The 25,554-nt window shown below is 41.3% G+C and overlaps 1 protein-coding gene across 1 annotated transcript; it reads left to right on the top strand.

Annotated features, from left to right (window-relative positions):
* Positions 1-1,852: 1,852 nt before the first annotated feature.
* PGPEP1L (pyroglutamyl-peptidase I like) lies at positions 1,853-14,819 on the top strand (the record flags this gene model as incomplete). The annotated part of the gene is made up of 4 exons (XM_056569804.1): positions 1,853-1,897; positions 11,223-11,339; positions 13,753-13,979; positions 14,621-14,819. Coding segments are annotated over 4 exons (588 nt in total), but the record flags the coding sequence as incomplete, so codon positions are not given.
* Positions 14,820-25,554: the final 10,735 nt, after the last annotated feature.

The following is a 25,554-nucleotide window of genomic DNA, read 5'->3' as shown; positions in this document are numbered from 1 at the left end:
GTGTGCAACCAAATATTAAGTAAAGGGTGCCAATAATTTTGTCCAGCCCATTTATGGAGTTTGGTGTGACATTGTGCCCAATTTGCTTTTTTCCTCCCTTTTTTGGTTTAGTTCCAAGACACACAAAGGGAATAAACATGTGTATAGCAAAACATGTTTTACTGCAATCCTTTTCTTTGAGGAAACACTTAATTTTCTTGGAAAATTTCAGGGGTGCCAACTTTTATGGCCATGACTATAGTTCCTGTGGAATAAAAACATGTAGAATGTCTTTTCCTGTCGAGTATGGAGTAAAAATGCAATCCTTTCTTTGGAAATAAGTGCAATCTTTCCTGTAGAATAAAACACAATTGCAGTCTTCCTGTGGAAATAAATGCAATACTTGGTCTCGTAAAAGCAGGATCGTCTAGCCGTTGCGTTGTTAACGGATCGTCGACGGCTGCGAGGGAGGGAGAGTTCTGTGCGATGTGGTGCTGGCAGTGGATTCCTCGTGCATCCTGGGTGGGAAATGCAGTGATCCCCCATCCTACACAACTACACAACTTCCTCTGAAACATACAGCATATTAAAGGAAATCTGTCATCAGAATCACCCGCACTAAACCTGTTACACAGGCTTGTAGTGCAGGTGATCCTGCTTAAAACGCTCCTTACCTGGTTAAAAATGGTTCAGCGCTTCTTAAGATATCTATATTTTTAGTTTTCTGTTATTCCCTGGCTTGGGACTCAGTGGGAGGTGTTATCATCTGGGACTAGGCCACACGTCATTCTAGCTGGGCGGAGCTGCCGCCCGGCTCATGAATATTCATGAACTTATCCTCCTGGCCCTCCACACCAGACCGAGAAAGAAGAATTAGACCAGGAGGATAAGTTCATGAATATTCATGAGCCGGGCGGCAGCTCCGCCCAGCTAGAATGACGTGTGGCCGAGTCCCAAGCCAGGGAATAACAGAAAACTAAAAACATAAATATCTTAAGAAGCGCTGAACCATTTTTAACCAGGTAAGGAGCGTTTTAATCAGGATCACCCACACTACAAGCCTGTGTAACAGGTTTAGTGCGGGTGATTCTGATGACAGATTTCCTTTAAGTACTAAAGGGCTTAATATCTTTAAGTAGAAGTCATTTACAAATCTGTATAAAACTTTCGGCACCAGTTGATTTGGGAACACAACTATATGCTTGTTTATAAAATCTCTACACAGACACAAAGAATTTAAGGTCCAGGTTAACAATGGACTGGAGATATGGAGCGCAAAATATAAAAGTGCTGGTACTGGATCTTCCCGCACCCATCACCACTTGGATGAGATTGCTCCCATCTGAGGAAGGTGGAGGGGCAGTTAGACAGAGATGGTGCCTGGAGAAGATGCTACCTTGGTGTGGCAAGTCAAGGGGATCTTGGAAATGATACTGAAGGAGTTGAACGAGTTGAGAAGACTTTTTCCTCCCCTATTTTTGTTCTCTTATTTTTTATTTATTGACATTTTTTATTTATTTTATCTATATTTTTTATTTAATGTTATTTTAATAGTAATGTAATATATTTATCATATATGATGTTTCTATCAAAGCACCCCTCCATCATCTTCTGCTAAGGTAGGGTAATAGCAAGAAGTTGTATAATGGGCAAATGTGTCTGGGGAGGGTTGAGGCCCCAACCAATTAGAGGATATGTGTATGGGTGGGGGGGGGGGGGGGGGGGGGAATATAAGTGCAAATAGGATGGGTATTATTTATTGTTATTGGTGGATTTCGTATGTCATAAAATATACTATTTAAAAAAAATCTCTGCACATATTAATAACTGCGTTTTTGTCTAACATGTTTTAATTTTTTTGGAAGGTTTTGGCCCATACAGAAATTATTTTATTAACTCAAGTTGGGAAGCAGTAAAGGTAATCAGCCAAGTACTTTTTTTGTATGCCTGTTTGATATGGGGCTATAAGTTATACACAATAGTAATGCATTTTGTTCCACGTATTATGTCTTCCCTACACCAAGACAAAAAACACAAGTTCGCACATGCAAGATCTGTACACCAGACAGTCATGAGTGACTCGAAATTATGTTGGTGCAATCTAACTTAAGAAGCATACATAAAGATGTATTACGGCTCAATGTTTCACCCACATGATGCTTAGGATGGTTTAATCGGGGGGCTCCAAGGCTATGTTCACGCGACTGAATGTCCGCACGGAGAATCTCTGAGCGGATATTCTTGACACTGCGGGACATCGGCATTACCTGACATGCTAGGACCACACAGGAATGCGCCATCTCATAGACAGCTATGCATTCCATGCGGACTCCACACAAAGAATGAACATGTGCGGACACAGAAAATCTTTTCGGTGCCGGAAGCATCTGGAACGGAAATTGCGCATTGTGCACAGTGCAGCAGAATCCCATTGAACTCAACGGGACACTGCTGCGGCGGAATCTCCGTGCCGGATTCCAATGTGGGATCCGGGATGGAAATTCTGACATGTGAACATGGCCTAATAGACCGACTCCTGGCAATAACCTCATTATGAGGTTTTCTAGTCTGATAATAAAAGTGACCTATAGTTGTGGTCAACACTATTGGCACCCTTGACTGTTTAGTATATAAAAAAAACTTTCTTAGTATTCTTAGAGTTTGACCCTCTTTTTTTTTTTTTTTTTTTTTTTTTACATATTTGGACATGCTATTAAAGTATTCTGTCATAGAACCCCATAGAAAACCTCTTTTTAGAAATGATTCCATGTACATCAGGGGTCTCAAACTGGTGGTCCTCCAGATGCTGCAAAACATCAACTCCCAGCATTTCCGACAGCCATTAGCTGCAGCAAATGGCTGTCTTGGTATGTCCAGGCATGCTGGGAATTGAAGTTTTGCAACATCTGGAGGGCCGCCAGTTTGAGACCCCTGATGTACATGGAGTCATTTCTAAAAAGATGTTTTCTATGAGGTTCTCGCACCTTTCTGTCGGTTGTTTCTTCCCCTGCAGTTCTCTCAAGCTTATGAATGTTTACAAGGTTCCTTTCCCTAATAGCAGATTTCTGCAAGGGTGTATTCACTCATTCAGGTTTTTAATTTCAATTATTGAAAACAAAACCCGGTTCAAATCAATTAATAGAGAACACATATAAAAGAAAAGGCTAATACTTCTCCTGTTTTCGGATCCATTCCTGTTGTTGTATTCGATAATTGCAATTAAAAACCTGAGTGTGTGGGAACATACCCTATAATTGTCAATTGGATTGAGACCAGAACTTCTTCTCATATGGGGCTTTCAAGGACTAGAAAAACAGAGCTGGTTTCTTCTAACAGCAGCACCACACCTGACCTTAGGTTGTGTGTGGTATTGCAGCTCAGTTCCTTTGAAGTGAACAAAACCAAGTTGTTATACCACATGGAACCTAAGGCATGTGTTGTTCTGTTTTTTGGAAGAAATTAGCTATGTTCTTCTATGCCTGGATAAGCCCTTTATAACCCCTAGACAACACAGGATGTACCTGTATGCTCTTGCTGCCTGGTCCTAAACGCACCAAGGCATACATGTAGGCCCTGCAGCGTTTACTGTCTATGAAGTATGCACAGGAATGTAAAGAAAAGTTTTAAAAATTATATAAAAGCCCCATTCACTAATGAAAATAAAAACTACACCCCTTTTCTTATATTGCAAAAACAATAAATGCTGATTTTTGGCCACATCATTTATCAGAAAAAAAAATTATAAAAAGCAATAAAGTCCCATCAAAACAAAAATGTGTGTGTCTAGCACCCATATTTCTCCCACAAATACCATCTGTTTTTTTTTTAATCCAGTGCCTTGGAGGGGATGTGCATGACTCATGACTCTGCTGTGCTTGATCTCTTCATCTAATCACTGCAAGCTGCCCTGTAAACCCCCCCTCTCTGTTTTCATGCTGCAGTCTGACAGGACAGGAGTGAGCACAGACCGGTGATTGTCCAAGATGAAGCACAGGCAGGGACAAATTCCAGTAAGTGAGGGTGAGACTAAGATAATGCTGCAGCCAGACATGATTATCTTCTGGAAGGTACAGGGAACCCTAGTGGTGTTGCCATGATTTCTAAGAAAAGGAAATACAATGTGTTCTCTAAGATGTGTGCTTTGGGTCATTATTCCCTGCGGTAGGACCTATTTTGATAAAGCTTAAACCTAGTTTTCTTACACTTGGGAGCACATATTTTAAAATGCTCTGATAATCCTCCAATGTTATTGTTCCTGTAAGCCCATGTTCACACATTTTTATTATCAGCAAGATGTATCTCATGCTATCATGGAACACCATATAGCCATATAGGACTATCAGACTTAGGACACAGAGAAGGTACCTCTCTTTCAAATCACCCTGCTCCCTGGCATATGTTTAATACAATCCAGCATCATCATAAGTCCACTGGATCCTCCCCCACCAGAAATTCAGACTCCTAGGTACGGAATTCCTGCAATTATTAGTCAGACACCACTTCATGATGTCAGATTATACCGTCAAATTACGATAAATTCCTTTTGCATCCATGCATCAACCATCTTATAGTGTCTTGCTTAGTCAACAAATATCACCCTCTTGTTTGACAAACTAAGAAACAAAAATTGTTCATCCACCAGTCACCAAAGGATAAATGGAATAATCACCCTGGTCTAATTCATATTTAGTCTATGCAAGCAAAAAAAAAAGCTTAGATGTCAGTAACATATGTCCTTATCATGAGAGCAAGTCAGTACATAAACTGTCAGTGTGCATAATGCATGCTAAACCTATATGTTCACTCACGCAATCGAGCCGGTCTTAATGATATAATGTAACCTTTCTGCATTGTGCATTGCACTCAGTGTTAAATAATCTTTTAACAAAACCCATATCCATGGGACATAATATAATTTGTTATATTTTATCCTTATTCAAATATGCAACCTTGCAGAGCTTATTTTACCTATTTATTTATACATGTAGTATGTTCCACACCTTGCATTATCCCTCAAGCCACTTCCATGTCCACTTATGTATTACATTTGTATCAAATATGTATTAACAATGTAACCAGCGTACTCTGGGATAGTGTTGAGCGGCATAGGCCATATTCGAATTTGCGATATTTTGCGAATATATGGCCGAATATTCGTCATATAGTCGCAAAATTTGCATATTCGTAATATTCACGTTTTATTTTCGCGTATGCGAAAATTTGCATTTGTGAACATTAGCATAAACCAAAATTAGCATAAGCGAAAACTAGCATATGCAAATTTTCGCATATGCGAAAATTCTAACGCCAGTCTCACACAGTAGTATTAGAGCCTTCTTTACACCACACAAGCTGGAAGCAGAGAGGGGTGATCACTGTGATGTTTACTGTGAAAAAAAAATATTTGAAAAACAAAACAAAAAAAAAAAAAACGAATATTCGTAATTACGAATATATAGTGCTATATTCGCGAATATTTGCGAATTCGCGAATATGCGATAATCGCGAATAAAATTCGCATTGCGAATATTCGCGAGCAACACTACTCCGGGATATTACTATGCGCTATTCCCAACACGCAACAATCCAGCATATACATTCCACAATCATCATTATGCACCCTGTATCTGCATATTGTACCTACGCTATGTTATTCTTCAAGTCACTTAGTGTTTAATTTGTACCAACAATGTATCCAGAGAGACACTGTGTGATGTCCAGCTCACCACCAGGTCAAAGGTGCACGGAAGCGTAAGAACAGCACGCGTAGAGAAGCCAGAAACAAAAGGGAATTCCTGCACCAGGGTCACAGACTAAGAACGCTGCTTTATTAACTCATCGACAGGAACACGGTACACAGCATGCACGAACCAAGGAGTCACTCCTTGGTTTGTGCATGCTGTGTTCCGTGTTCCTGTCGATGAGTTAATAAAGCAGCGTTCTTAGTCCGTGACCCTGGTGCAGGAATTCCCTTTTGTTTCTAACAATGTATCGCAGGAATCTAGCATTGACATCCTGCGATCATCATCATTAGAGATAAGCGAACTTCCAGTAATTTGATTCGTCATGAACTTCTCGGCAGTCGCTGACTTTCAAGGAACTATTTGACATAAAGCCAATTTTTTCCCCTTACTTTTTTTTCTTTTTCTTCCCTTCGTCTTTATTCCTCCTTCCTGGAATAAACCTCCGATTAAGCACCATTGTGTCTTTTTACTAATTTTTTTTCATCAAGGAATCCAAGATAACAAAAAAAAAACACCAATTTTTTTTTTCCTTTCGTTATGGTCAACTTTTATCAAGATCTTCCACTCCTCTTTCCCTCTCTTTTTTTATACATATTTCTTTATTGAAATGTAATAACATACAATACAATCAGCACTATCCTTACATTACATTAGAATTCTTTCCAAAACCATCTTCCAAAAAAAATTACAATATTAACACAAAATTTACCTGTTCAATACCCCCCCCCCCCTTCCTCCCAAGAGCATGAGAGGTGAAAGAAAAAATATATGGGGGGGAAAGAAAAAAGAAATAGGAAAGAAAAAGAAAAAATATTAAGAACTTTTTCTTACAATACTACCAAAATTTCCATACTTTTTTCCATCTCGCCAGGCCTTTCCTGCCCTTTGCCCACAATCTTTCTTTCCTCTTCAGGAACTGCATCTCATTTTGTCATTCACCTATTTTCGGACCTTCAGATTTCCCCCACTTTCGCAAAATTAACAATCTTGCGTAGAACAAAGCTAAACATAGGAATTCTTTAGCATCCCCGTATTTTCAATATCTCCCAATATTTCTGCATATGTATTGGTGTGTAATACAGCCTGTGTAATATTTTAAACTGCATGATTTTATGTTGCATATTATTCGAGACACCATTTAAATTCAACCCGATATTTTCCCACACTTCCTTCGATGTGACCCCTAGATCCTGCCTTCACTTTAATTTCTTCCAGTCCAGCTTATCAGTGCATCAAAAAATTTGTGTTTATTGATTATGACAGAATTTGTATTTGTCGTGCAAGCTACCGCATGACTAAATTGAATATAATAAAATACATCTCTATCTCCCAAGGCAAAATTATCCTGGAGATATTGAAATTTGTGCAGTGCCCCATTCTCAAACATTTGCTGAACCCTAAATATTCCCTTTTTTTCCAAAAAGAACTATCACATGTCAAAAGTTATTTGAAGTGGAGTAAAATTCATACTATTTTCACCTATAAATTTCTTCAAGAAACTCCAAATTTTATCATATTTCAATATAACCGTACCCAATTCCCCTTCCCCATATCCCAGAAAACTAGTCTCTAACAATTCAAAAAAGTTTCCTAGTCCCGAATCCTTAACCGTTCTTTTTTAATGCTTCCGATTGCAGGAGAGTCAACACTTTAGATTAAACAACCCATATCTTTTTAAACTTATTTCTAAATAAGTCCATGTTTACTTTAGCGTAGACCCTCACCTTTACAATATCTTAACCTCTACCCCAACAAGAGGATTCTATTTATCTAAGATTTCCAATCAGTCAACTTCTTTCCTCAGTAGGCATACTATGTAACCACTTGTCCCAAATTGCATGAAACTTATGTAACCTTCCCACCTTTATTGAAAAGCCAAGCTGGTAATTAATTAATTATCTTACACTGCTCCCCACAAAATACTGTCACCGATGGTATCTTCCTAGACATCCATTTTCTTGCCACCGACAGCCTAATTCCGAAAAAACTGCTTACCCTGCAGGATTTTCCCAGCCGATTTTCTCTTTCTGGATCATCCATTACCTTGGTATTTAACCTTTCTTTACAATATTCAAAAGCTTTATACCAAAACTATTTTACGGGTGTGCATTTAACCCCTTAAGGACCGGAGGTTTTTCCGTTTTTGCATTTTCGTTTTTTGCTCCTTGCCTTTAAAAAATCATAACTCTTTCAAATTTACACCTAAAAATCCATATGATGGCTTATTTTTTGCGCCACCAATTCTACTTTGTAATGACGTCAGTCATTTTGCCCAAAAATCTATGGTGAAGCGGGAAAAAAAATCATTGTGCGACAAAATTGAAAAAAAAATGCTGTTTTGTAACTTTTGGGGGCTTCCGTTTCTACGTAGTACATTTTTCGGTAAAAATGACACCTGATATGTATTCTGTAGGTCCATACGATTAAAATGATACCCTACTTATATAGGTTTGATTTTGTCGGACTTCCGGAAAAAATCATAACTACATGCAGGAAAATTAATACGTTTAAAATTGTCATCTTCTGACCCCTATAACTTTTTTATTTTTCCGTGTATGGGGCGGTATGAGGGCTCATTTTTTGCGCCGTGATCTGAAGTTTTTAACGGTACCATTTTTGCATTGATAGGACTTATTGATCACTTTTTATTCATTTTTAAATGATATAAAAAGTGACCAAAAATGCACTATTTTGGACTTTGGAATTTTTTTGCGCGCACGCCATTGACCGAGCGGTTTAATTAATGATATATTTTTATAATTCGGACATTTCCGCACGCGGTGATACCACATATGTTTATTTTTATTTTTATTTACACTGTGTTTTTTTTTTTATTGGAAAAGGGGGGTGATTCAAACTTTTAATAGGGGAGGAGTTAAATGATGTTTATTCACTTTTTTTTTTCACTTTTTTTTTGCAGTGTTATAGGTCCCATAGGGACCTATAACACTGCACACACTGATCTTCTATGTTGATCACTGGTTTCTCATAAGAAACCAGTGATCAACGATTCTGCCGGATGACTGCTCATGCCTGGATCTCAGGCACTGAGCAGTCATTCGGCGATCGGACAGCGAGGAGGCAGGTAGGGGCCCTCCCGCTGTCCTGTCAGCTGTTCGGGATGCCGCGATTTCACCGCGGCTATCCCGAACAGCCCACTGAGCTAGCCGGGATGCTTTCGGTTTCACTTTAGACGCGGCGTTCAACTTTGAACGCCGCGTCTAAAGGGTTAATAGCGCGCGGCACAGCGATCAATGCCGCGCGCTATTAGCCACGGGTCCCGGCCGTTGTTAGAGGCCGGGCCCGAACCGCTATGACGCGGGGCCACGCCGTGGCCCCGCGTTATAGATCGGGAGTGGACACATGACGTTCCAGTACGTCATGTGTCCTTAAGGGGTTAAAGTACTTATGGTAGAACCCCCTTTCTACTTCGCACCTTACAGATTAAATTTTTCTTTATTTTATCCATCTTTTATCCATCTTTGATAACAAATATAGTATAATCTGTGGTTAAAATAAATAAATAAAACTTTAACTTAACGAGCACAATTATTCCTCTTCAGCATCTCTCCAATTTCTCAGTGTGAACATACCCTTACAAGGACCATTTTTGGGAGGGGGATAAACGAAATACTGCAATATGTTTTTTTCCCCTTCTTTTACAGTGTTTAACCCCTTTAAGGACCCGCGGTTTTTCTGTTCTTGCATTTTCATTTTTTCCTCCTTACCTTTAAAAAATCATAACTCTTTCAATTTTGCAACTAAAAATCCATTCGATGGCTTATTTTCACACCACCAATTCTACTTTGTAATGACATCAGTCATTTAACCCAAAAATTTACAGCGAAAGGGGAAAAAATCATTTTGAGACAAAATTGAAAAACACAATTTTGTAACTTTTGGGGGCTTCTGTTTCTACACAGTACATTTTTTGGTAAAAATTACACCTTCTTATTCTATAGGTCCATACAATTAAAATGATACACTACTTTTATAGGTTTGATTTTATATTACTTCTGAAAAAAAATCATAACTACATGCAGGAAAATTTATACGTCTAAAATTGTCATCTTCTGACCCCTATAACTTTTATTTTTCCGCATTTGGGGCGGTATGAGGGCTCATTTTTTGCGTCGTGATCTGAAGTTTTTAAAGGTATAATTATTGTATTGATCAGACTCATTGATCGCTTTTAATACATTTTTTTCATGATATAAAAAGTGATCAAAAATATGCTATTTTGGACTTTTTTGCGCGTATGCCATTGACCGTGCAGTTTAATTAACGATAACAAATTTTTATAATTCGGACATTTCCGCACGTGGCAATACCACATATGTTTGTTTACGCTTTTGGGAATAGGGGGGTGATTCAAACTTTTATTAGGGAAGGGGTTAAATCAGTGTTTCCCAAACGCAGTCCTCAAGCACCCCCAACAGGTCATGTTTTCTGGATTTCCTTAGTCTTTCACAGGTGATATAACTGTGGAGATGACTGATTCACTGACCATAATTATATCACCTGTGAAAGATGGGTGCTTGAGGACTGCGTTTGGGAAACACTGGGTTAAATGAACTTTTTTTTTGCAATGTTATAGCTCCCATAGGGGGCTATAAGACTGCACACACTGATCTTTTACATTGATCAATGGTTTCTCATAGGAAATCATTGAACGATGATTCTGCCGCTTGACTGCTCATGCCTGGATCTCAGGCACTGAACAGTCATTCGGTGATCGGAGACCAGGAGGCAGGTAAGGGGACCCTCTTGCTGTCCTACAGCTGTTGGGGACACCACGATTTCACTGCGGCTGTCCCGAACAGACCGCTGAGCTAGCTGGGGGTAGTTTACTTTCACTTTAGACGCAGCGATCAACTTTGAACGCTGCGTGTAAAGGGTTAATAGCGCGCGGCACCACGATCAGTGCCACGCACTATTAGCCACGGGTCCAAGCCGTTGTTAGAGGCGGGGCCTGACCCGCTATGACACGTTATAGAACGGGAGTGGACTCAGGACGTACAGGTACACCCTGGGTCCTTAAGAGGTTAATTACATTTTTACTCCCTTTCAAAATGTCCCTCCATTCCATATCTATTATCTCTCCCAAATCCTTTCCTTACTTATGGTGATAACAGCATTTCTGGTTTGCTCAGGTAGCTCTTATGTCTTTGCCATTGTGAACAAAGATCAGGGAATACAAATGGTATACATGGTATATAAAACATTCAAGTGTGCCAATACAATAATGTTGACCATAACTGTAAGGCTATGTTCATGCATCTTTTTTTTTAGCCTTTTTTTTTTCATAAGTTTTTCATCTGATCACTCTAGGTTTGTTTTTTTTAGCCTTTATTTATTTATTGCTTTTGGCCCATTTGGTCCAAAATGAACCTAAAGAAATTTTGTATAAACACAACACAGCTTAAAAATACTGACATCTGATCAAAAGTCAGCTATGGCAGAATTTATGCGTTGTAGTTCACCATTACCTTGTTTCAGGAGCTGGCAAAACTTGGTCTTGGTGGTAGTGTTGAACTTAAGATTCTGCATCTTCCAGTGGAATATAGTGAAGTGGAAAAAAAGATCAAATGGATATGGACGGAGTTGCAGCCGCAGGTTGGTCTATGAAAGGCAGCTGAACACGCAGAAATGCACAATGTAACATGATGGGGCACACTAAAGGGGTTGTCTGAATGAAATTTATTTACAACTGTTAAATAAATGAGCATAAATTAGTAAATTTAGTTATGTGATTACCTTTCTGTGGTGTCTCATGCTTTCCTTCTGCTTTTGATGCAAACTGTCTGCGTTGTTGTCTATATTGGCACAACTTCCCGTCTAGTGAACATCCTGTAATGGACTTCCTGTTTTTTGTGTACACTCTAGGCAGTGATTTAACCAACTTTATCTCCCTTCCACTATGTGGGAGGGATTATATTCAAGAACATATAGTGGGAGGGCAATAGGGTTGACTGCTAGTTCCCGGCTAGAATGTCCTGACCAAAAGCAGAAGGAAAGCACGAATGACCACAGAAAGGTACTATAACTATAATTTACCAGAGAATGGTGGTCAATTATATGTACTCCGATTAGTCCCCGGTAATTAGTGGTGTACCCAAGGTTCAGTAATGGGCCCGCTCTTGTTTAATTTAATTATTGATGATATAGAGGATGGTATAAACAGCTGTTTCTATCTTTGCAGATGACACCAAGCTTTGTAGCACGGTACAGTCTATAGAAGATGTGCATAAGTTACAAGATGACTTGGATAGACTAAGTGTCTGGGCGTCCACTTGGCAAATGAGGTTTAATGTCAATAAATGTAAAGTTATGCATCTGGGTACTAATAACCTGCATGCATCGTATGTCTTTGGCAGGGGGGGGGGGTAAACTGGGAGAGTCACTGGTAGAGAAGGATCTGGGTGTACGTGTACATCATAGACTACAGAATAGCTTGTAATGTCAGGCAGCTGCTTCTAAGGTCAGCAGGATATTGTCATGTATTAGAAGAGGCCTGGACTTGAGGAACAGGGACATAATACTCCCCCTTTATAAAGTATTGGTACAGCCTTACCTAGAATATGCTGTTCAGTTTTAAGTATCAGTTCATAAAAGGGATGTTGTGGAGCTGGAGAAGGTGCAGAGAAGTGCAACTATACTAATAAGGGGCATGGAGCATCTTCGCTATGAGGAAAGTTGTTCAGTCTTGAGAAGAGACGTTTAAGGGGGATATGATCAACGTATATAAATGGCCTATACAAAAAATATGGGGAAAAACTGTTCCATGTGAAACCCTTTCAAAGGATTAGGGGGCATTCCCTCTGTCTGGGGAAGAAAAGGTTTAGTCATAAGGGCCGACACGCATCCTTTACCATAAGAACTATGAATTTATGGAACAGTCTACCTCAGGAACTGGTCACAGCAGGAACAGTTGAAAGCTTCAAAACAGGGATAGCTACATTCCTAGAACAATATAACATTAATGCTTATGCAGAAATATAAAATCACATCCCTTCCCCTTCAATTCCTTGGTTGAACTTGATGGACATATGTCGTTTTTCAACTGTACTATGTAATGATGATATGTTGATTCACAAGATGGTAAAAAATAGGTTTCATCATCGGACAACCGCTTTAGGGCAATGACCCCACATAGCAGCTGCAAACTGTGCTGACATGCAACGTAGTATTTAAATAGTAAAATGGCTGCGCAGTTTTGCATTTGACTTATGTTTAATTGTGAAAATGCACATCTATAAATCAATTTACTCCAATTTGCAGTAAAGCTACATAATGGCAAATTTTTTTGACACTTAGGGCTGCACCAGCTTATTGTAGTGTTACTGATATTTGATTGTCAAGTAACAGCTGCAGTCCGAAGAATACATGGAGTAATCAGAAGCACTACAAAAGTAGAAGTGTAGCCTTTAGGATGGGTTCACACAGACTTTTCTTTGCATGTTGAAGATCAGGTCAAAATACAGAAAAAAAAAAACTGCATGTACTTTGTGTGATTTGCTACTGTGTGATGTTTTTCTTTACTCCATTGTTGGTTTTTCTCTCATGAACATAACTCACACACCGCTGCCTCACTACACCCAGAAGGCAGTGGCGCCTGCGCTTTGCTCAGAGAGCAGATTGCTCACACCCACTGGCAGAATAGTAAATTAATTTGCATATTTATGAGAGGGGTGGCCCGGGAAGTTAATATAGAGGAGGCTGGAGAGCTCAGCAGGCCAGCACCCCTCCTCCATTGCGCACAGAAGCACAATAAGTACAGGAATATAAACGGGCAGAACTCCAGAAATACTCTCTTACCAATTATTCACCCACACTATAACCCCGTATACTGGGTTTAGTGTAGGTGAACTAGCTATCCATTTCTCTTTAATAATTGATAGATAAACATTGTAAAACCATTAGAAGTTTTTACCCAATTTGTTCCTAAATGAAACTTCTAAATAAACTTACTTTTCACTGTATTCATTTCCTGTTATTCTTCACTGGCAAAAATGGCAACATACACTAGCTGTCTGTGCATGTTGGAATGATGTCTTCATCCAAAGCAATTGCCCTGGAGCAATGCGGAAGAAACAAAGGCTACATGGAGAAAGACCTCAGCGGCGCTCACCCACAAGGAGGCTGCTGTTTGCTGGAAGGACCGGAAAGAATAGAGTCTGCCGTGAATATGAAAAGCGTCTGCAAAAACATATCATGGCCAGGGGTTCATGTTATCCATTCCAGAGATGCAGGGAGGTAAAAAATAAAAATAGTTCAGATCAGAGCTTTGACTATGCCTGGAAAGAACAGCAAAGCACATGTTTATATGCATCTCATAAGCCTGAAACTGTCCATAAACCACAGAATGCAGCTGGTCTTGGAAGGTTGTTGTCCTAGATGGCAAAATCAAAAGCTAAAATGAACCATGCCTTAATCTATGGCCGGTGCTAAGTTCTGTTGATTATGTCAGAAAATTGTATAGACCCAGGTCTGTGGTATAAATGCCACATGACACAAATGACAGGACCCAATATCCTGAACAGTCCAGCATGGACAGAAAAGAAAATTCTGGCAGTAGTCAACAGAAAATGGTCAGTCAGCACTTTTCGGCATCTGAAACATATATAGCATATGGCCAAAATTTAGATGATTTTCTAAAGAGTATTACATTCCTCAACTAGTGACTACTATGTTACAGAATGGAGCGCACACTAGACCAATTCTTAGAAGCTTCTGCTCAGGAACAGGGCAGTTTTAATAACAGCCCATATGTGCTGTACATACACCGTACAGAAACTGACACTTGTAGACAAAGTTCTAATATGAAATATCTGACATTTTTACTGCTTGAGTTGGCATTCTTTTGCTGATATCTCTCTCTCGCTCTCTTTTTAAAGGTACCTCTGTGAATATGCCTACTATCTCTCCCTGTACTGTGGCTCTGGAAAAGCAGTTTTTATTCATGTGCCACCATTAAGTAGAATCATAACTTCGAGAATACTGGGACAAGTCTTGCATATCATCATCCAAGAAGTGCTGAGACAGCTGAATAACACCTATGTGGTTGACGAGAACAGCAGATTTGCTCAGGTGTAGCCAGAGAAAATTCATTCAGATATGAATAAGAAAATGAATTAAAAATAGAGCTATCCAGGAAATGAAAAACAGAGCAAATCCCCCCCCCCCCCCCCCCCCCCAAAAAAAAAAACCCAGCAACACACCTGTCATCAGGTTATCTTCAATATTACAAATTGGCTCTATTTGCCGGGCGGGGACCGTACCGGGATGCCTGGTGAAAGAGTTCAGCAGGCATCCCGTGCCAACGCCTGGGGTCCTGAGTCAATTCAGACCGGCAATTCCAGGTCATACGGGTCTCCTGTGACCCAGTAACGCGGAAAATAAGGAGGATCAGGGCTCTTCAAGACACCGCTCCATCTGAAGGGATTGGAGTGAGGTGGCAGGGGTGCCACCCCTTCTATTGGTTGGTCAGAAGCGACCGACCAATAGCAAATTCGGGGCAGAGGGGGGGGGGGGTTAAAGTTTGGTTCCCCCACTCTGCACTCCCACGCTAGTCCGGGCAGAGCAGGTGAACTGTCCTGTAAGCTGTGACAGAGGTCCCTTACCAACGGTGACGATCAGCGGCTGGAAGTCCCTGGTGCAGCAGCGGCGATGAGGTGCAGCCATGTTGCCTAGCAACATCTGGAGAGCCACAGTTTGGAGACCACTATACAGTGATCTCCTAACTGTAGCCTTTCAGATGTTCCAAAACTACAACTCCCAGCAAGCCCAGACAGCAGTTTGCTGTTCGTGCATGCTGGCATTTGTAGTTTTGCAAGATTTAGAGGGGTACAGTTTGGAGATCACAACGCAGTGATCTCCAAACTGTAGCCTTCCAGATGTTGCAAAACTACAATTCCCAGCATGCCCACACAGCAGTTTGCTGTCTGGGCATGCTGGGATGTGTAGTTTTGTAACATCTGGAACGCTACAGTTTGGAGATCACTGTGTGGTGGTTTCTTAACTATGACCCTCTAAATCTTGCAAAACTACAACTCCCTGCATGCACGAACAGCAAAACGGCCGTCTCTGTATGCTGGGAGTTGTAATTGCATGCTTCCAGCTGTTGCATAACTACAACCCCCAGCATGCCCTTCGGCGATCAGTACATGCTGGGAGTTGTAGTTTCACAACAGCTGGAGGCACACTTGTTGGAAAATACGGCATAAGGTAATAGAACCTAACTCAAGGTTTTCCAACCAGTGTGCCTGCAGCTGTTGCAAAACTACAGTGCTCAGCATGCACGGTCTGTCAGTGCATGCTGGGAGTTGAAGCTTTGCAACAGCTGGAGGTTTGCGTCCCCCCCCAAAGTGAATGTACAGGGTACAATCATACGGTTTGGTTTACAGTGAGTTTCCTGCTTCAAGTTTGAACTGCGGCAAATTTTCTGCCAGAGCTCAAACTCCTAGCGGAAAACTCACCGTAATCCCGCCAGTGCGAATGTACCCTAAAAACACTACACTACACTACACTAACACAAAGAGGGTAAAACACTACATATACACACCCTTACACTGACCCCCCCCAAATAAAAAACGTCTCGTACAGCAGTGTTTCCAAAACAACAACTTCCAGCGTTGCCGGACAGCCACTGACTGTCCAGGCATTCTGGGAGTTTAGCAAAAGCTGGAGGTACCCTGTTTGGGAATCACTGGCATAGAATATTTTTGGTAGCGGAGGCAATTGTAAGGTCCTATTCACACGGCAGAATTTTCGCTCATCTGCCCCAATTCCGCTTCTGAGGATCTTTTTGCTGAATTGGTGCGGAATCCAAGCAAAAATTCTGTAGAAGTGTGAACGGGAGTGTGGACTTCCATAGAAGTGTATTAAATGGCCACTGTCGGATATAATAACTTTTGAGAAGTTGTAAAGCATGCAAAAACAATAGATTTTGCAATTGCTTTCATTAAAACATTTTCAGTATTTCATACTGAAAAAGCCAGTAAAAAAAACTGCCTCCCTGCCACCTGGGATACATACCGGCCTGGCTGTGTCCACTCGTCATCACCTACGTCATGGACCCACTTCATGATTGACAGGTCTGCAGATCTAAAGCTGCTGTGATCAGCTCCCTCACTGTCTGTGTATACTTCACAGTCTCCTCATGTGAGGAGAAGCGGGGAGGGGCGGGAATACACTGCTGCCTGTGAGCAGATGATGAAAGATCATCTGTGTTGTCTACGTAATGTGCATGTGTATGAATAAATTAAGTCAGTGTGTGTGAGTGTGTGTATCTAATATTGGGGAACTACAGGCATATGCCTCCAGCTGTTGCAAAACTACAAGTCCCAGCATGCCTGTACAGCCAAATGATGTGTGGGCATGCTGGGAGTTGTAATTTTGCAACAGAAAGAGGAACACCGCCTGCAGCAACACTGCTGTAAATCTGAGTTTTACCAATCATATGCCTCCAGCTGTTGCAAAACTACAACTCAAAGGATGTGTGAGCATGCTGGGAACTGTAGTTTTGCAAAAGCTGTAAGCACACAGTGTGTGTGTATAGCATAAAACCAGAAAGGAAAGGGTTACAGATGCTCACTCCCTAGACCAGTGACTGAGGAGAGTGAGGGAGGGGGAGTGGTTATCACCTGATGAGAAGAAAGGGACCCGCCCTCCTGCTTCTGGTCGACAACATTAAGGTAATTCAGAAATAAAGCTAATTCTGAGAGAAATATGGGTCATAGACACATAAAAATGATATGTACATGATCAGGATGAGATACTGAGCAACATATAACATTTTTTTTTTTTGGGTGATCTGACAGGTATGCTTTAAAAGGGGTTCTCCGGTGCTTAAACATCTTATCCCCTATCCAAAGCATAGGGGATAAGATGCCTGATTGCGGGAGTCCCGCCGCTGGGGACCCCCGGGATCATGCACGCGGCACCCTGTTTGTAATCAGTCCCCGGAGCGTGTTCGCTCCGGGACTGATTACCGGCGACTACAGGATGGGCGGCATGTGACGTCACGCCTGCGCCGGCATGTAACGTCACGCTCCGCCCCGCAATGCAAGCCTACAGGAGCTATCACGCCCCCTCCCGTAGGCTTGCATTGCGGGGCGGAGCGTGACATTACACGCCGGCACAGGCGTGACGTCACACACCGCCCACCCTGTAGTCGCCGGTAATCAGTCCCGGAGCAAACACGCCCCGGGGACTGATTACAAACGGGGTGCCGCGTGCATGATCCCGGGGGTCCCCAGCGGCGGGACTCCCGCGATCAGGCATCTTATCCCCTATCCTTTGGATAGGGGATAAGATGTTTAAGCACCGGAGAACCCCTTTAAAGGGGTTCTCCCTTGTTTATACTGTTTTTTTGTTATTATGTTTGTGTGTTATGTGTGTATAAGTATGTGTTTTTTTATGTGTGTTGTGATTATGTATATATGTATTTTCTTACCTTTTATGAAGATCCGGAAGCTGGCCCCTTTTTCTTCCAGTGGGTTGCTGTGCACCTCGGTCTCCGCCATGTTGTGTTCAGTAAGTGGGATGTCGAGGGGGGGGGGGGTGTTCTTGCTTCTGTCCTTCCCATCTTCTGGCGAATCTTTTCTTGCTGTTTCTTCCGTGGCTCAGCGACGAATCTGCGGCCTCTTTCGGCGCATGCGCAGGTAGTTTTTTTTTTTTTACCAATAAAGTTTTTTTTGTCTAATTGACAAGCTGTCTGCGCATGCGCGAGTACGCAAGTGCTACGCTAACAACGTAGCGTACGTTAGGTCTACGCTAATAGCGTAGCTTCGCGCAAGCGCAGACAGTTTGTCAATTAGACAAAAAAACTTTATTGGTAAAAAAAATAAAAATACCTGCGCATGCGCCGGAAGAGGCCGCAGATACGTCGCTGAGCCACGGAAGAAACAGGAAGAAAAGATTCGCCTCGGACGTCAGAAGATCCCACTTATCGAACACAACATGGCGTAGGCCGAGGTGCACGGTAACCCACTGGAAGAAAAGGGGGCCAGCTTCCGGATCTTAACAAAAGGTAAGAAAATACATATATACATAATCACAACACACATAAAAAAACACATACTTATACACACATAACACACAAACATAATAACAAAAAACAGTATAAGCAAGGGAGAAGCCCTTTAAGCTTTCATTGAGGAGGAATTCCTCAGGCGGAATTCTGCTTGAGGAAATTCTGCCATGTGAATAGGGCCTAACGCTTGCATCCGGGGCCTATGCAAATCCCTAATTTAGGTCTCAAATGTGCATGGTGCTCTCTCACTTCGGAGCCGTCTTATTTCAAGGAAATAGTTTAGGGCCACATATGGGGTATTTCCGTACTCTGGAGCAATTGTGTTACACATTTTGAGGGGCTTTTTCTCCTTTTAAAAGATAATAAAGAGGTAAAAAGGATATAAAGACCCCTAAAATTTGTAACAATTTCTCTTGTGTTAGGAAATACAGGGCTCATGAGTGAGAGCGCACTATGTACAGTTGAGGCCTAAATTGGTGAATTGCACAGGGCTGGCTAATTTTACAGCGGATCTGACATAAACGCAAAAAAAAAAAAAACCACATGTGACCCCATTTTGAAAACTACACCCCTCACGCTACATAACAAGGGGTATAGTGAGCCTTAACACCCCACAGGTTTTTGATGAATTTGGATGGGGAAAAAAAATAAAATCACAAAAATGCTGGTGTTGCCCTACATTTTTCACAAGGGAAAATCGGGAAAAAAGCCCCCCAAAAGGTTTAACCCCATTTCTTCTGAGTAAGAACATACCCTAAATGTGGATGTAAAGTGCTCTGCGGGCGAACTACAATGCTCGGAAGTGAAGGAGCTTTTGGAGAGAGAATGCGTCTGGAATTGAAGGCCATGTGTTTACAAAGTTCCCATGGTGCCAGAACAGTGGAACCCCCCCTCCCTACGTGACCCCGTTTTGGAAATTACACCCCTCACGGAATGTAATAAGGGGTGCAGTGAGCATTTATACCCCACAGGTGTTTTGACAGATCTTTGGAACAGTGGTCCGTGAAAATGAAAAAAATTTATTTTTCATTTGCACAGCCTACTGTTCCAAGGATCTGTCAAATGCCAGTAGCGGCTTCCGGGTGTAGATAGAAAGCCAGCACATGCACAGTGGAGTCCTGAAATCAGCGGGGAGGAGATGATGAGGGAGAACATGAATATTCATAAGCCGGGCGGTACTGCGGGCCGGGCGGCGGTTACGTCACAGTGCCAGATGTAATCCCGCCCGTGCCAGTTAGCAGCTAATTTGCATATCAAGAAGAAAAATTATAACGGGCGAACGGCGTGGCAGATCCGGGCATGGTATGCATCAAACTGATCAGCGTCCCCCGCACTACCAGCCAGTACCGCTGGTTAGTGCAGGGGGAACAAGCTGACAGTTTTCCTTTAAAGGTAAAAATGGGGTTAAATAGGTTAATAAATTTGAATCACCCATTTTTTTAAATGTAAACAAAAATAAACATATGTGGTATCGCAGCATGTGTTAATGTCCAAATGATTACAATATAATAAACAGCATGATCAATAGAATATACAGTGGTCCCACCGACATACGATCGTTTCAACATATGATGGCCTCTCAGAGGCAGCCTCAACATACGATGTCTTTGTGTCAGGGCCATAGCAAAAAAAAGGCTATCCAGTAGCGCTGACTGCTTCAGCTGCCGCCTGATAGCCGTTTAATGTGTCTTGCTCAATGATACTCACATGTCCCCGCAGCTCCGGACCATCAGTTTGTCTCTCCTGTACTGCCACTGCCCTGCACCATCGCTCTCCGTCGCAGTCATCATGTCGTCCAATAGGGGCGGCTTGAGCAGCGACGAAGAGATGGCGCAGTGCAGCGGCGATGTAGTGATACGGCAGCTGAGGAGCAGAAAACTGACGGGCCGGAGTGGCGGGGACATGCGATCTTTGAGCACCTATCTGTATGTGCCTCTATGTATAGTTATAAAAGTGGTCCCTCATCCCTCAAAATAAGATGGTCCGCCTTGGACCAATTACCATCGTATGTTGAGGGACCACTGTGCGTAAAAAACATAAATTACTTACGTCCTGAATAAATATATAACATGCAAAAATAATTGTATGCTTGATTCACATCTATTTGCCCAAATAAAGTTCAATAGTTAATATCTTGAAACTTAGCAGGCCACATGGCGTTATATCTTACTAAAACAGATGCAAATAAAATTGTGTTGTCCACAACAGAGACTCCATTTGGCCAAATTATTCTCCCATGGACATTTGGTAGCATCCAAAAAGGAAGTAGTACTAGTATCTCAAGATCGTTTCTTGAGCCTTCATAATGATCACTTGTAGAGGGTGTGCCAATATCTGTTACACAGAAGAACTGCTGACAGATTGCCCACATTGCCATTAGTGTTCTCTGGCAGTCTTCGAGTGGAATGGAACTACTGCACAAAACCCCTTAAAAAAGGTTATTCAGGAATATAGAAACAAAGCGCAAGGTTCTTCCAAAAATAGCACCACACCTGTCCTCAGGTTGTTTGTGTGTTTCACATTAATGGAACAAAGCTGCAATACCACAAACACCCTGAGAACAGGTGTGGTACTGTTTTTCTAATCCAGGATAACCCCTTTAATAAAAGTTGTTCTGAATCCATTATACAGCTTTGACCGCAAAACCAAATCAGAATTTTTCTATAAATTATTGCTTTAAGTGGTACTCTGCCCCTGGACATCTTATCCCCTATCCCCTCGCGATCTCCGGGTGGCTGTGGTCATGATGTCACTCATCACGCCCCCTCCCATAGACATGAATGGAGGGGGTGTGGCATGACATCACGAGGTTATCATTCCAATATACACTAAAAACAAGAAATTATTGCTAAGTACAAATCTTTAGGTTGTTAACTATAATGCCAGGTTCACACCATAAAATCTTCACCTTAGATCCCACCGCAGCAACAGTACTGCACAGACTGCATTCCCAGCCCCCAAAGAGGGCAATGCCGTCTACACAGTCCTGGCACTACTATAGGGATCACTGGCAATTCCAGCCGGAGATTCTGTCATGTGAACCCTGCCATAAAAATAAAGTCCCACTGCTGGGACCCCCAATGACAGTCAGAGCAGTCTTGGAGCAACCTGGAAAGTGTTTAATTACCCTGCACTCTCAAAGACAGGGTAAAACAAGCATTGCAACAGTATCAGTGTGTCCACGTAATGTTTGAATGTGTCGAGCCCTCCAGGGTTCATTGTAGCCATTCTTTTGTGTGGAAATGATGAGGATCTTGATGAAAAAAACATGCCTTTTAATAGCAAAGAACACCATGATCTGTTTCTTAAAACTGGAATTCTGACCTAGACAATCCCTTTAAGTTGTCTTTTGGAAAAGCTGTGCAGTTCCCATAGGTGTCAATTAGCTCCTAAACAAGGCTATTAAAGGGGTACTCCGCTGCCCTGCTACGGAAGCTCCGCTCCCCAGAGTCCGGAAGTTTATTGTTGCGAAAGCTGTGTGCGGGCTTCCTTGTTCAGGGTAGCCCCTCGTGACGTCACACCCGCACCCTCGTGACGTCACGCCCGCCCCCTCAATGAAAGTCTATGGGAAGGGGGCGCGACGGCTGTCACGCCCCCTTCCCATAGACTTTCGTTGAGGGGGCAGGCGTGACGTCACAAGGGGCGGCCCTGAACACGGAAGCCCACATGCAGCGTTCGGAACAATAAACTTCCGGACGCTGGGGAGCGGAGCTTCCGAAGAAGGGCAGCGGAGTACCCCTTTAAGACAGTAGTACACAGATCAATGCATGACTAGGCAGATTTGAAGTACAGGACATGAACCACTGTGGCCACAGAGATGGTCACTCAACAAGGTGGCAGAAGAGGACAACTCAATGGAGATTTTCAGGCAAGAATGTTTTTAAATGCAGACATGCAAAACAAAGAAGAATCAGACAATGCATACAGAATTATTTTATTTAACTTAACTCTTGTAGTACTGGAACTACTAGAAAAAAAGCAGAGTAAGAGAAACTAAACTGCCTTAGGTTCAGCCATTCAAAATAGACAAAGTTTCTTTTTTTCCAATAATGTAAAGAATTCAGATTATATAGCAAGAACAGGAATAAATTCTTACAACAGAATATACAAAAACATGTTGAAATTTTTTTCTTATCTACTGATTCATTTAATATAAACACAGGAATATTTTATGAATAATTTACACACAGCATGTAATTTTAATGTAACAAATTGACCATGTTATTTATTTTATATTTTTTTTTACTTTTTTGTTTTGCTTTATCTTAAAACAAGAAAATTTGGATTTTTTTTTATTTATTTATATTATTTTTTTTATTAGCAATGCATCAATTCCATAGATTTTTTTTTCTTTTTTTAAAGATTTATGTCCCAGAGGTAGTGATTATCTCTGGCCAGTACTTTTCTTTCTGAAGCCTTACTGGATTGAAAAGCAGAAAATCTGAAAACACCCTTGACAACATTGAGGAAAGCCGATGAAAGAGGTTAGACAGAGTTTGCTCTTTTGTACAGAACAAGCTGATGCATAAGACAGCATCATATTCATTCCTGTTCGTATTGACTCTTTCCTCCGCCGCTTGTAATGTTTGTCCCAAATACTATTCCAAGCAGTTAAAATGTCTATTCAAACCAGATTTTTAGATTCCTAAATATTTCAGCAATCAAAACCTTCAATTCTGCTGACATCCAGTAAAAGCCGCTAGATCCGTTGCGTTAACTGTAGTATACAGTAAAAGTGAAATGACCAGTATAGCTCTTCCCAATGTATCCCAATGAAACTAGAGGGTTGTGTAAAAAAATAGAAAATATATATATATAGTAACAACAACAATAATAATAAGGAGCAGAGGATACAGAACTGTTCACTTATCACAATCCGTATATAACAAAAGTGTTAAGTGTCCTTTTTGGCATTTCACAAAGCTCAGAAACTTCACAAACTAAAGACATTGTAGTGTTGTTATATAGATATACATTATGTACATGCTGGGACAGAAACAAACACAGCTCTGAAAAGCAGGTAACAGGAATACACATTCGATAATCTCGCTGCTGTAGTAATGCAGCAAGATAAACAGAAGTTCTATCTGTAAACCAGGATATTAAATATTCTACCCGTAATCTACTGGACCTGACAGTCCCATTGAAAAATGCTAGTCAATAAATAGTTAAGAATGAAAGACAATTTCAGAAAGACAAAATGATGAACCAAGGTTCATGGACTTGGAGTTTGGCACTAGTGTATGGGAGGCAATTCTTAAACAAGTATGGGTAGGAGGAAGAACAGTGCCAACCCTTCTGAGCTGTATGTTGTAGAGCCCGGAACAGTTTGCACTTCCTTTTGCCCATAGAGAAGTGAAAGAAGCTCCTTCCAATGCAGGCTAGGGAACGTTAACTAAATTCTATACAATAAAAAAAAAAAACATTATGCTCTATTTAAGGGGTTACCCAATAGAACTTTTGGCCTATCCACAGAACAAGTGATAAGTATCTGACCCTTGGAGGTCCACATGCTGGCACACCCATAAAATCAAAATAACAGTGAAGCGGTGGTAGAGTATGGGCGCTGCCTTTTCCTACAAAACCGCCAAAGATTGATAAATACTGTACTGGTGGGAGTGTCAGCTGTCAGACCCCCATCAACCATTACTTATGACCTAACCTGCGGATAGGTCATTTGATAAAATCTTAGGATAACCCCTTTAATACACAGAATCTCACTACATCAATTTTCAAAATCACTTAGGGAGCAACTGCCCTTATACATGCATTTTCACTTGTCATTTTGATATGTAGCTCTCTACTTAAGTAAAAGCTATGTTTATAGTTGTTTCCGATGTCAAAATTAAAAACTTTAGATGGAACAAAGCAAGGAGTCTAATTTTAAAAAAGCTTGTCAGTCAAAACTCATTTCTTATAGTTATAGGGGTATTCTTCTCTTAGTTTGTCCTTAGACTAGGGCATAACAAGCAGATTGGTGAGGGGTCTAACCTCTGGGACACCACTAATCCAGAGAACATAGACGTAATTGTCCCCAACATGAACCTAGCTCAGCTTTCAGAAACATTTACCGGCACCATAGAAAATTAAATGGGAGTAGTGGCCACACCGGCAAGGTGCACTTTGTTCATTCTGGCGACAATTATGTCCACATTTTCAGCATTGGCGAGGGTCACAGCGCTTAGACCCCTACCGATCAGCTTGTTAACAGAGACAGACTTGTCCAAAGTTTTTATTGGTCAGAGTTCTACGAAAAAGCAGGGAAAAGAGCTTGGTAGAGAACTTTACTCCCCAGTTCTATGGTGCCATCTACAGAAGATGGACGAGGATCACTGCAAGCCGGGGAGTGAAGTGTTCTACAAAGTGCTTCTCCCAGTTTATTCTCTTGATCAGTGAGGTCTCAGCACTGAGACCCACCCAGACCATTAAAAACTTTTAATAAGTTTATAAGAAATGTGAAAAATATTTTTAAATGACAGGTACACGTGTATAAATAGCCACACAGGATTGTTTGTGCTCAACCCCAGTTAACGTGGTAAATCGTCCATTCATTTTGACTGAGCCCAGCCTTGAAATTTGTTCTAATTTCCAATGCCTGGTCAAAAAGATACTGGCATATCTAGTTATATTAACTCAACTGGTGTCAAGTAGCCATTTGCCAAGATAACAAAATTAATGTTATGAGTACATATTATTAAAATACTATTGTAACGAGTGTAATGATGTATAATGCTCCATCCTCATTTCTGTGTCCAGGGATGTTCCAAAATATGGGGAATATTATAAGTGCCTTTT

Source organism: Hyla sarda, chromosome 4 (genome assembly GCF_029499605.1).
Source record: "Hyla sarda isolate aHylSar1 chromosome 4, aHylSar1.hap1, whole genome shotgun sequence".
Classification (NCBI taxonomy): domain Eukaryota; kingdom Metazoa; phylum Chordata; class Amphibia; order Anura; family Hylidae; genus Hyla; species Hyla sarda.
The sequence above is the reverse complement of the archived record's forward strand: the minus strand, read 5'-3'. Positions and strand labels throughout refer to the sequence as shown.